At 38.0% G+C, this 13289-nt stretch overlaps 1 protein-coding gene across 3 annotated transcripts in view; it reads right to left on the bottom strand.

Annotated features, from left to right (window-relative positions):
• Nucleotides 1–13289, bottom strand: part of EPB41L2 (erythrocyte membrane protein band 4.1 like 2) — a 214133-nt gene that overhangs the window by 104956 nt on the left and 95888 nt on the right. For all 3 annotated transcript variants that reach the window (XM_024759070.1, XM_024759072.1, XM_024759071.1), the window contains 2 exons: nucleotides 6872–7335; nucleotides 5937–6149 (listed from right to left, as the gene is read on the bottom strand). In XM_024759070.1, the coding sequence (XP_024614838.1) occupies nucleotides 5937–6149; nucleotides 6872–7321 (663 nt within the window). In that variant the 5' untranslated portion in view covers nucleotides 7322–7335. The remainder of the gene's footprint in view (nucleotides 1–5936; nucleotides 6150–6871; nucleotides 7336–13289) is intronic.

Below are 13289 nucleotides of genomic sequence, written 5' to 3'. Positions count from 1 at the left end.
AAAAAAAAAAAAAAAAAAAAAAAAAAAAAAAAAAAAAATAGACATAGCAGAGAGTAGAAATTATAAATTTTCTTCATTAAAAACAATAATCTTGGGCTTCCCTGGTGGCGCAGTGGTTGAGAGTCCGCCTGCTGATGCAGGGGACACGGGTTCGTGCCCCGGTCTGGGAGGATCCCACATGCCGCAGAGCAGCTAGGCCCGTAAGCCACGGCCGCTGCGCCTGCGTGTCCAGAGCCTGTGCTCCGCAACGGGAGAGGCCACAACAGAGAGGTCCGCGCACCGCTCGCGCACCAAAAAAAAAAAAAAAAAAAAAAAAAGAAAAGAAAAGAAAAAGGAAACAATAATCTTCAAACTAAAGATTTTTTTTTCCAAAAAATATTTGAGATCTCACTTTATTATTGAGATGACAGACTAGTATACAAATGTAAATTGTAATTTTTACTAACTTTAATGAAAAAATACTTCACGCAAAGATTTGGAACAAATGCACAAGAGACTCGGCCTTGCGTCAAAATTAATGCATGGCTTAGTAATAAGCCTATTGTCACATAAGCCAGAAATAACATTAATTAAAGTCAAGCCATTTCCATATTGTTTTTGTACTTAACTAAAATCATTCTCCAAAAATGCACCATTATCCAATATTTATGCTCATAAATACTGTGTGTGTGAAGCATTTTTTATGCACTTAGTATTAACATATACTCTCTTCAAAAGAATGCAGACTTCAAAGATAACAGTTTTTGAAAACAATGTTGCCATGGCTCCCTGGGCAGTTTTCTCCACTTAATTCCTGAGGTTTGAGAATACGTTCAGATGGTCCACGGGAGAAAGAATGTAGAAACAGAGAGCCAGGAAAGGGCAGGGGGCTGGGAGGAGGATAAAAAAGGCTATATGGAGATCGATCTATCTATTTTAAGGGAATAATCTGTGAAGCAGAGACGATATTAAGACACCAAATAAACAAAAATATCCCCAAGAATTATGTTTCTTGATTTAAAAATTATTCAGTTAATACAGTAACACTGACATTAAATGGTATAAAAAGGGTATTTTTGTTGTCCAAAGGTACTGACAGATAACAAAAACAGGAATCTGCCTAACTTTCCCAATGCTCTAAATCACATCGATAAAACCCTATCTATAAAGACCACTGGTGTGTAGCGTAACCAAGGCAGTGGATAAAAAAAAGTCCCCCTTAAATTACTGCAGCCATGTTCTAATATCGAACAGCATTCTTGACCTTGCTAGTTCTTTTATACTAATAACTTTACAACCTCTGGTCCATTTCTTCCAGCTCCTTTTTGCTCTATCGATCAGTTTTAATCATCTTATCCTGGCATTTCTCGCCTTGTAAAACTTCATCCTACTCTACAAGGTCCCTATTAAGTCAGGCTGTTCCAACTCCTCAAGACCTCCTGTACAGGCCATGCTTCCCTCTACTGTTGTAGGTGCCCTAAGTGAAGGCATTTAGGCCCTCTTCAGTGGGCATGCTACAATCTAAAAATCTAGTTGAAAATTAGGTACATGTACATACAGAAAGAAAAACAGCAAGCAATAACTATAGGCCTCTAAAAAGCCATGAAAGACATAATCATCATCTTTAATGACAGTAAGCAGCTGGAAACAAATCTAATCTCCCCAATCAAATAAAGTAAAAGTAGTTATTTCCCACACTGTATTCACTTCCTTAAGTACTTGCAACTTAATTTATAGTCACAGTTTCCCACAACATACTTCCCCCCAAGTAGTCCTCAGACACCCGTTTCCGGTACAGAGCTACAGAACGACAGCTAAGCAGCATCAGCACATCACCCCATCTGCCTAAGGTCAGTACTGGAACTGGGAAACGAGAGCGTGCTCAAACCACGTGATGGCTGTTCTTTGGGCTCTGCTCCTGATGAGGAAGTAACAGCAGTGTGATCAGTATCAGACCCATTCTAATGATACTGAGAACTCAAAGAACCTAGATAGGAAGGAGAACTGGATAAAAGAGAAATTAATCAAAAGAGGAAATACCACTTATAACGCCTGCATTGTAACAACTATTGTGACACTGATGAACTACAGCCTCTGGTCAAAATATACAGTCACTGCCTAGGTTTCCAGGTGCATAAAATCTGCTGTGCGGTCACATCACTTAAGTCTACTCAAATTTTGTTCTGCTTTGTACTTGACAGGAAAAAAAAAGTTTACACAACACTTATATGCTACACGCTTATTTCAAATGTATCTATTATCCTCAAAAGTACATTCTTATAATGGTATATTAACTAATCACTTATTAGCTGAAAAGACAACCTGTAAATTAATACAGTCATTGAAAATAAAGACTCCTCTGCTTCTCCAACCAATTTAAGTTGAACCATAATGGGATGAGAAAATATGAAGAACTGAATGGCAACTAAAAGTACAGTATTTCAAAACTTATACATTCAACAAGAGGTACCTGAAAGGAAAATTAGAGCCATGAAAGCATAAAGCATACATTTTTTCCCAAATATTCAACTCAAGAAACTGGGGGAAAAAACAGAATAAACTCAAGGATAAAATAAAGAACAAAATGTTACAAAACAGAAAAGAAACAAATAAAACCAAGCTGCTTCTTTGAAAGATTAAAATGGTTAACTCTATAGCAAGAATGATGAAGAAAGCACAAATAACACAAGAAATTAAAAATGAATCAAAATCAAAGATACAAGATGAGAACACTACGAACAACTTCATACCAACAGATTTGTCAAGTTAGATGAAATGGGCAGTTCCACTAAAAATATGAATTACTGAAACTTATTCAAGGAAAACCAGAAACAGACTATTGGAAAATAAAACCCATGATTTAAAGAAAAAAAAAAAAAAAAACACCTCCCAACAATATTCTTCCCAAGACAGTTTTTTGTTTGTTCGTTTTGTTTGTTTTTTTTAATTTGGCCATGCTGTGGGGCATGCAGGATCTTAGTTCCCCGACCAGGGATCGAACCCGTGTCTCTTGCAGTGGAAGCGTGGAGTCTTAACCACTGGAATGCCAGGGAAGTCCCTCCAAGACAGTTTTAAAGGCAAGTTTTACCAGATCTCCAAAGAACAGTTAAATCCCTAATTTAGGCAAATTTTTCCAGAGAATACTAAAGGGAAGCAACTTTATGAGATTAGTGTATAACCCAGATAACAACATCTGATGAAGATAATTTGATAAAAGAAAATTAAAGGCAATATATGCAAAAACCCTAAATTAAAAATACAAAATCAATGCCAAATCATCATGAACAAGTAGTATTTATATTAGGAATTCAAAGACAGCTTCATGCTAGAAAACAATGTAAATTACAACATTAATAGATTACAAAAACATATGATCCTCTCAGTTGATGCAGACAATACATCAGATAAGATTCACTACCTATTCATGTCTTTCACCACCTATTCATGAAACTTTCTAGTTTAGTCTTAGAAACTAAGAAAAGAATATCCTTAATCTGAGAAAGAATGCCTAGTTTTAAAAATCCTAGAGCAGTCTTAGAAACCTAAACAAAACTTATAAAACGATGCTCAGCCTCCTGAGTTGTAAATTATAGGATTATTTCCATGGTTTCAATTATTTACCATGCTCTTCCTGTGACAGGATCATACTTGCCCACCTACTGTCATCAACCTTAACCACAGGACTTGCTTGGTTTATGAGATGAAAGTGAAAGTGGTACATACTACTTCCAAGCAGAAGATTCAAGAGCTATAGTGTGGTTCTGCCATGTTATCTTTCCCCTCTATTGTGAGACCAACATTTCCCAGGTGGAGCATACACCTTTAATCTTGGTCCAAAACTCAAGAAGACATGGAACAGAGCCCACAGCCTACCCACCAAGGGCATATAACATGAGCAAGGAATAAACCATTGTTATTTTAAGTCCAGAAGATTTGGAGGTTGTTCGTTATTGCTATTGTTGTCTTTATTGTATAACCTAGTAAAAGTTGACAGTGATCAAATAAATGCTAATTAAAATTTTGAGACGATATTTCACACCATTATGATAGGTCAAAATTAATAATTCTAATAACAAAAAGTGCTGATGACAATGTGGAAAAACCTAACAGTGGTTGCTGGTTGGAATTTAAATTGTCACAACCACTTTGGAGACCGCTTTGCCAACATCTGGGAAAACTAAAGAAGTAAAGCAGCATCTTAGCAACCTAGCAATTCCCTTCCTAGGTGTCTACCCTGCAGAAACTCTTGCACAAGTAAATAAAGAAACATATATAATAATGTTCACTGAAGCACTGACTGTTATACTATATAAAAGAAATTGTGCCTCAGCAGGGGAATAGATAAAATAGGTTAGTCACTCAAAGGAATACTATACGGCAGTTAAAATGAATAAAGTAGATTTACACGTGATAAAAAGACAAGTGCAGAGAAAGAGGAGAGATGGGAATAAGACTTTAGCAATACCTTTAATGCTTTATTTCTTTTAAAATATATCTAAAACACACGGCTAAATGGTGACATCTGGTTAAAATTTTAATGATAAATATACAGCTCTCCTATTATTTTTATATTTTCGTGTTTTTTTAAATATGACTTTTTTTAAATGACAGAGAACAAAAATAGATTTAAACCATAAAGCACATTGGTCAACCATGAGCTTTGGTGACAGACGACAGGGGCCTTCAAGATTATCTAAGTAATCCTATATTCTAAAGATAAAGTCAATTCCTGGGCCTCAGTTTGACCCACAGAGGTTGAGTAAGTGACTCAAGGTCACATAACAAGTTACCAACAAGTTGATTCTCAAAATCTAGACTTCCTAACTTCTAGGATAGGTAGGAAAAATGAGGGACATGTGATCAAAAACAATGTAACTGAGTCAGGTTCAGAACACGGTTCTACTGTTTCCTTACTGTCCCTACCCCTACTACTGAGAGATATACAGTATTATTCTCTCTCTCTGAGAGCTTTAAGGATTTTTAATCATCTTTTGTACTCCTTTTCTCAAAACAACTAACATAGCAGAACTGTAACTACATGAGTAAAATTAAGTTCTACATAACTAATACAAAGGTAAACGTTAAGGACCATGAAGCAGTCATCTTAGTAGTTCAGCAGTCAGGTCCACGACCTTCACAGTCAAACTGCTGGGGTTGGAATCCTGGTTCAACCACTAAGTAGCTGGGAAACTTTGGGCAAGTTATTTAACCTCTTTAAAGCTTACATTCCCTCATTTTACAATGGGAATACCCATAATAATACCTACCTCATACAGAGTCTTATAAATATTACACGAGGTAACTCATTCAAAGTTCTTCACACAGTTCTTCAGTAAACATTAGCTATTAGTATACGTCATGTAAATAAAGTAATTTAGCTATGAAAAGCAACAGGCTCTTTTGATTGTCATAAAATAAGGCATTAAATGCTTTAAAAAAATTACATTGGCTTTGGTCAGCATCAGTGCTAATCAATTATATGCTTTGCAAATCAAGAGTGTTTTTTAATTAAATGAAACTAAATTAAATAAGCTAGATTTTAAATCATTGTCTGTCTCGGGATGAAAACACTTGGGATTAAACTGCTGAAATTTCATTACTCTGAAATTTCAACCTAGTGCAATGTTTCTCCTCAAGTGAAACACTTATGGCCATGGGTAATATTCAAACTATTTAATGCCCATCCACAACAGACACCAGCCAATACACATGACCAGTGCAGCCTGGCAGAACATCGGCCCTGCTTACCCTTAAGGGTCAGGAACTATCGTTTCTAACGGAAAGGATGACCCTCTTCTATGTTTTCTTGTTTTGCTTTTTTTTTAATGCAGAATTGCGACAAACTATCTTATAGGAACACAAAATCTATTCACTGTGCCAGGCCACAAATGAGGGCAGACGATACTTTTACTTGTCATTCCACACATCAAGATAGTTCTATCAGCTCCCAGTCTCACCTCCAGGTCACAGCTGTACTCGGTGCCATCTAGGAGGGTCACTTTGCACTGAACAGTTTTGGTCTTCTTGGTGGCTTTCTGAGAGGCCTTCTCTGCTTTTAGCTCATTGGTCTGAACTTCCTTTGTCTCCCTTTTTGCTGCTTCATCTGATTTGTCCTCCTGTATTTCCTTTACCTCCTCCTCTTCTCTCTCTTTACTTACTTCTTCAACAGGCTGTGGAGGAAAAAAAATTAAGTTCATACTAAAGGTGACCAATTTGCTGAAGGCAACACACAAAAAAGGAAAATCTTAAGTAAGAACTGTTATTGTTATAAACACTGCGAGCCTAAAAGACTTCAAAAACTTTGCCAGAAGGGGTATTTTCCTACATTTTCTTTCCCCCAATCCACCTCCAATTTTCTCATTTTGCCAATTTGGCAACATCAGCATTAAATGAGTAAAAGAAACTACGTCCCAGCAACCACAATTTAAATACCATGTCAAATAATATTTCTAATTACAATTTCATACCATGGCAAAACCGAGGCTTCATCAGGCAACCAAAAGGCACACACATACAAATCTACTTCTTCCTATCCACTGAACCCCTAAATAAATCAGATACAAAGGTGCATATTATTTAAAAGGAGAGGTAGAAGGATTCTGAGAGTACCTGTCTAACCCTAAAATGAATAGATATGACTTTTTTATGATCTGCATATACAGGGGATTTTTTTTTGCTTTATTGTTTTGAAAGTTTTAAAAGGAATAACAGGAGAGGGCTGTGGTAGACCCTCGAAGACCCATATTCCAGATACAGTAAGCCAAAGCAGTATCTTAATATAAGATCACTGAAAATGATTCAAAACAAATCCTTTTTGTTAACATGGTTACTCCATCAATGCTTTCACTTCCAATCACTTCTCAAACACACTTTGTGTCTCCAGACTGCTCACCACAGGTTTCTCTTCCTTGACGTCGACCTTGATCTCCTGTTGTTTTCTCTGGGCTGTTTCTTCAGCGTCACCCTTGGCCTGCCTTTCTTCTTCAGGAAGAGATTCCTCCTTATCTAAAATCTGCTCCTCCCCAACAGCTTGGGTAGGCTCTTTTTTATCTCCTCCGTCTTTGGCCACTACTAAGTTATAGGACTTTTGTTTCTTAAGCCACGGGGGTATGAATCGAGAAATCCCCCTGCTCTCAGATGGATCTTTCTCTTTCTTCTGGCGGCGTGGACTACTTTGGCTTTCAGCTGGAGGAGGTGACTGGGAACCTTTTTCCTCCTCTGGATCAGATGACTGATTCTGCTGATTTTCTGCTACTTCTTTCAGTTTCTCCTTGGTTGCATCTGCTCCTAACTGGTCAGATTCTTTCTTCACTTCAGATGTGGAGCCCACTTCAGTAGTCATGGTCACAGCTTATTCTATAAACAAAACAAAATCACCAAAGGTTATTTTACAAACTCTCCCAGTTTTAGTTTGGAGGCAAGGGGCAGGGTAAGGAAGGGTGGGAAGGGGAATGGCAGAAAGATGACAGGGAGGAAACAAATTTAGAAAAAGAAGGTTCAGAAGCACAAGAGACAAAGGAGACTGCTTCCCTTAAAGTTTATAATTCTCTATCAGAATCAAAGAACCAAAACTAGCACCACAATAGAATTAACTCTCCGATTCTGTACAGAGAAAACTTCAAAACATCAAAAGCTCTAGAAAGATTACTTTTGTTTGATTTCATCTAGCTATAAACAATAATTCACCCCAAAAATTCAACTTTTTCAGGAAAATTCAATTTTTTAAGGAAAATTACGTTTCTCTATACTTGGTATTCCTTATTCTACAATATGAAAATGTTACTGATAATGCTAGAAATTTCTGAGACACATTTCACTGCAATTTCACACATTAAAACCAAAACTTTTTAAAATGTTAGTTATTATAAAAATGAATTTTAAGCGTTGGGGGCTTAATTGCAAGATAACTAAATCTGGAACAAAAATATCTTCTTTTTTGTTCCAATATTAAATCCCATAATTCACCATCACTATTCTAATGCAAAAATTAGTCTTCTAAGAAAGGCACTAAAACTATAATCAAAACTCCAAACCTCCATCCCACCCAACCTCATAGACAGTTTTCCTAGTATATGTGATTATAAGAAAAGTATCTAAGGGTCCCAAACTGAACCAAATGAAGACATCATAGGGGTGGGGGGGAAATGCATCTAATAATCAATCCTATCATAACTAATGAAAACAAAATTGAAATTAAATCTCAAAGTATCTGGCTGTCTAAATTTTACACAAGCAAAGAGGGAGTTTAGAAAAACAGTAGCACCACTGACATAAAAAAACAACAGGCAGGCACTTGAAAAGATGCTCAACATCGTTAATCAGAGAAATAAAATTAAAAACACAATGAGATATCACCTCACACCCATGAGAATGGCTATCTTCAAAAAGAACACAAATAACGAATGCTGATGAGGATGTGGAGAAAAGGGAACCCTCGTACACTGCTGGTGGGAATGGAAATTGGTGCAGCCACTGTGGAAAACAGTAGAGAGGTTTCTCAAAAATCTAAAAGTAGAACTACCATATGATCCAGCAATTCCACCCTGGGCATATATCCCCAAAAAGCAAAACACCAATTTGAAAAGATACATGCACCCCGATGTTCATTGCAGCATTATTTACAATTGCCAAGATGTGGAAGCAACCTAAGTGTCCCTCAACAGAAGAATGGATACAGAAGATGCAGTGTATATCTACAATGGAATACTCCTCAGCCATAAAAAAGAATGAAATTTTGTCATGTGCAGCATGGATGGATTTGGAGGGTATTGAGTGAAATAAGTCAGACAGAAAAAGATAAATACTGTATGATATCACTTATATGTGGAATCTAAAAAATACAACAGATCAGTGAATGTAACAAAAAAGTAAGAGACTCATAGATATAGCAAACAAACTAGTGGTTACCAGTGGAGACAAGGAAAGGAGGAAGGGCAGGATAGGGGTAAGGGATTAAGAAGTACAAACTACTACACATAAAATAAATAAACTACAGGATATAATGTACAACACAGGGAATATCACCAGTATTTTATAATAGTTATGTAAGTTACAGGTGTACAACATAGTGAGTCACAGTTTTTAACCTGTAACTTACATAATATTGTACATCAACTATACTTCAATTAAAAAATGAAAAAAAAATTTTAATAAAAAACAATAGGGCTTCTCTGGTGGCGCTGTGGTTGAGAGTCCTCCTGCCGATGCAGGGGACACGGGTTCGTGCCCCAGTCCAGGAGGATCCCACGTGCCGCGGAGCGGCTAGACCCGTGAGCCATGGCCGCTGGGCCTGTGCGTCCAGAGCCTGTGCTCCGCAACGGGAGAGGCCGCAACAGTGAGAGGCCTGCGTGCCACAGAAAAAAAAAAACAATAGGCATGGACAGCAGACACAGCACACTGTCTCCTCTCTTGCCAAGGATAAAGATACTCAAAGGCCTGGCACCCTGACTAATGGGAAATTTCACAGCTATCTTCAAAAGCGGTACAAACTTGAAAAGTTCAAAAAATAAAACACACTTGATTTTTCTTTTTAAAGATTTGACATATAATTCACACTCCATAAAATTCACCCTTTTAAACTGTACAGTTAGTGATTCTAAGCATATTCAAAAGGTTGTGCAACCATCACCACTGTTTAATCCTAGAACACTTTCATCATCCCCAAAAGGAACACTGTACCATTAATAGTTACTCTCCAGCCTCTCCTTCCTGCAGCCCATGGAAATCACTGAACTACTTTCAGTCTGTATAGATTTGCCTATTTGACATTTCAAATAAATGGAATCATACAACTTGTGGCATTTTCTCTTAGCATAACATTTTCAAGGTTCATCCATGTTGTAGCACGTATCAGTACTATACTTGTTTCTTAAAATATTATTCACCGTCTTTCGCAAATCATATATCTGAGGAGTCCTGTATCCAGAATATAAAAAGAACTCTTACAACTCAACAATAAAGACCAAAAAAAGAAATTTTCTTGATGGGCAAAGGATTTGAGTAGAATTTCTCCAAAGAAAAAGTGACCAATAAGAACCTGAAATGATGCTGAACATTATTAGTCATTAGGGAAATGTAAATCAAAACCACTATGAGATACCACTTCACATCCGCTAGTATGGCTATAATCAAAGGCAGACAGTAACAAGTACTGGTGAGGTTATTGGAAATTCTGGAACATTGCTGGCAAGAATGTAAAATGGTACAGCCACTCTGAAAAGCAGTTTGGCAGTTCATCAAAAAATTAAACATAAGTTACTGTATGACCCAGCAATTCCACTCCTAGGTATATACCCAAGAGAAATGAAAACGTATGTTTACCACAAAACTTGTAAATGAACGTTTCTAACAGCATTATTTATTAACAGTCAAAAAATGTAAACAATCCAAATGCCCACCAACTAATGGATGGATAAACAAAATGTGACACATCCATACAATAGAAAATTAAGTAGTCTTGAAAAGGAAGACTACTGAACCTTGAAAACATTATGCTAAGGAAAAGCCAGATACAAAAGGCCATTTGTATAAAATTTCCAGAAAAGGCAAATCCACAGAGACAAGAAGTAGATTAGTGGTTGCAAAGGGCTGGAAGGAGGCGAGAATGTGAGCAGCTGTTAATGGGTACAGGGTTTCTTTGGGGGGTGATGAAAATATTCTGGAATTTGACAGCGGTGATGGTTGAACAGCCTTGTGAATATACTCAAAACCACTGAACTATAAACTTTAAAGGGGTGATATCTCAATTAAAAAATAACTTTTAAATTGTTACATACTTGTAATAGGCAAGCATAAAAACATTCATTCAGTCAGTCAGCCTATATTTAATGGGCCCCTACAATATGCCAAGTCCCAGGCACATGAATAAAAGACTACCTTCAAGGAGCTAGCAGAGTCGGGGCATAGATAAATGAAGAGCATGCTGCTTAAAAAGCACAGCACAAACCCTTAACGTGGATTAGGAGAAGGGAGTCATTAGGCAAGCCTTTCTGCAAAAGCTGACATCTGAGTTGCTTTAAAATAATGAGTATTCATTATTCAGGCAAGAGAATCAAAATGGGAAGCACGTGCCAGGCATAGGCAAGGGTGTAGAAACACGAGGACATTCCTCCTGTAGGAAACTACAAGTACTGAACAACAAAACACTGTACAAGAGAAGTGGGGGCTTGTGAGTGGGGATGTGAGGGAAGGAGGACAGTGAATTGCTGATGATGAAGTACGAGAAGTAGACAGGAGCCAGAACATAAAAGGTTTTACATGTCATGCTAAGAAAGGTCTGGAGGTTGATTTGAAGGCAATGAGAAGTCATATAAGCACTTTAAGTAGAGGAGTAAAGTAATCCAATTCACATTTGGGATAGCCCAACCTTGCTGTAAAGTACAGGATGAGAGAAAAGAATGAAACAGAAAGGCATCCAGGAGGCTGGTGCTATAATCCAGGCATGATAAGATAATGGTCTGTACTCTGGAGGAAGCAGTGAGGTATAGGATAAGAAATGAATCAAATGGTAAAGACAAAGACTGGACATGACGTGGTGTCTAACTGAAAATAGCAAGTCAAAGAGAAGAAAGAGTCCAGGAAAAGTCCCAGGTTATGAGAGCCTGGGTGATGGTAGAACCATCATAGAAATAGGGAACCCGAGGAGAAGAAGGTCTGGTTGACACAATTAAACTTGATTTTTAGTTCATTGCGACTGAGAAGTCTGTGGCCACTTGACACACAGGTCTTAAAAGGAGACCAAATACACACTAGAGATACAGATTTGGGAGTTGTCATCACATGAGTGATAGCTAAAAGCACAAGTGACATTGACGTCACCTAGAAAAAAAGTATAGTTCGAGCTTAGAGGGCCCTGAAGAGAACTCTTATAACCACCAACATTTAAGGGCCAGGCAGAGGGAAAAGGCATAAGGGTGAGAAGAATTACACAGTGAGACAGGGAGATCAGGGGACAGTACTGTCCTTGAGGGCAATGCTACAGAAGAGTAAACAGTTACGTAACTATAACATACACATGTCCAATCTTACATCTTATTCTTATGCACTTGAAGTTCAAAATCATGTCTTCCAGTAAGACCCTCAAGAGTACTTGAACTGGCTCCATATTGCACAGAAAATCTTTTTTCCTTCTTTAAGGTACCATTTTACAGGTACCAATTAAGTGGAAAATATTATTTACATTGATCATGAAATGACCAAAGTTGACTTGCAGCACATATTCTCTAATTGCATTTTGAGAGCTGAATCAATACCATGGTAAATTAAAACAAAAATGCCTCACCCTTGTCTGAGCTAACCAAGATAATTGGCAGCTCTCTAATTACTTTGGCTGTGAGAAACAATCTGGAGACTGATCAACTAAAGCTGATTTTGGGTCAAAACATTTCAGAAGCCATGAAATATAAAACTAAAGTTCCCACTATTATGTTAAAAGCATTAATATCTGCATTTTCATCCTAAGCTCTATCACTCACTGCTTACTGGGTCAGACACCACGCTTAGGATTTCTGCTCCTCACAACAGCCTACAGGGTAGGTATTAGTCCCATTTTGCAGTAATAAATGGAAGAGTAGAAGTTAAGTGACTTGTCCAAGGCCACTGAATGGAAGACCACACAGCTGTGCACACCTATACTTTGTAACGCAGTCACAACTCCACTGTGTATGAAAGAAGGAATCAACCAGAGCCCTTGGCTTAGTCCTCAAAGAAGATTCATGCCAGTCTGTCAAAACGACTACAGAACAACATGAATCTATTCTGTGATTTGCTATAATTAGCCCTGCCCCGCCCCAAAATAAGAAATATACCAATGAGTTCCCACCACCAAGAAAATCATATTTGAAGGTTATTACCTGGCCATGTAATCACAACTGAGCTGATGGATCAAAACCAAAGACAAGGGCTTCCCTCGTGGCACAGTGGTTAAGAATCTGCCTGCCAATGCAGGGGACACAGGTTCGAGCCCTGGTCTGGGAAGATCCCACATGCCATGGAGCAACTAAGCCCGTGAGCCACAACTACTGAGCCTGCACTCTAGAGCCCATGAGCCACAACTACTGAGCTCGTGTGCCACAACTACTGAAGCCCACATGCCACAACTACTGAAGCCCACGTGCCACAACTACTGAAGCCCACGTGCCCCAACTACTGAAGCCCACGTGCCTAGAGCCCGTGCTCCACAGCAAGAGAAGCCACCGCAATGAGAAGCCCACGCACCGCAAGAAAGAGTAGCCCCCGCGCGCAGCAACGAAGACCCAACACAGCCAAAAATAAATAAATAAATAAAATTAAAAAAAAAAAAAAAAAGGACA

This window comes from Neophocaena asiaeorientalis, unplaced genomic scaffold (genome assembly GCF_003031525.2).
Source record: "Neophocaena asiaeorientalis asiaeorientalis breed wild unplaced genomic scaffold, Neophocaena_asiaeorientalis_V1.1 scaffold5, whole genome shotgun sequence".
NCBI lineage: Eukaryota > Metazoa > Chordata > Mammalia > Artiodactyla > Phocoenidae > Neophocaena > Neophocaena asiaeorientalis.
This window is presented reverse-complemented; position numbering and strand designations above follow the sequence as displayed.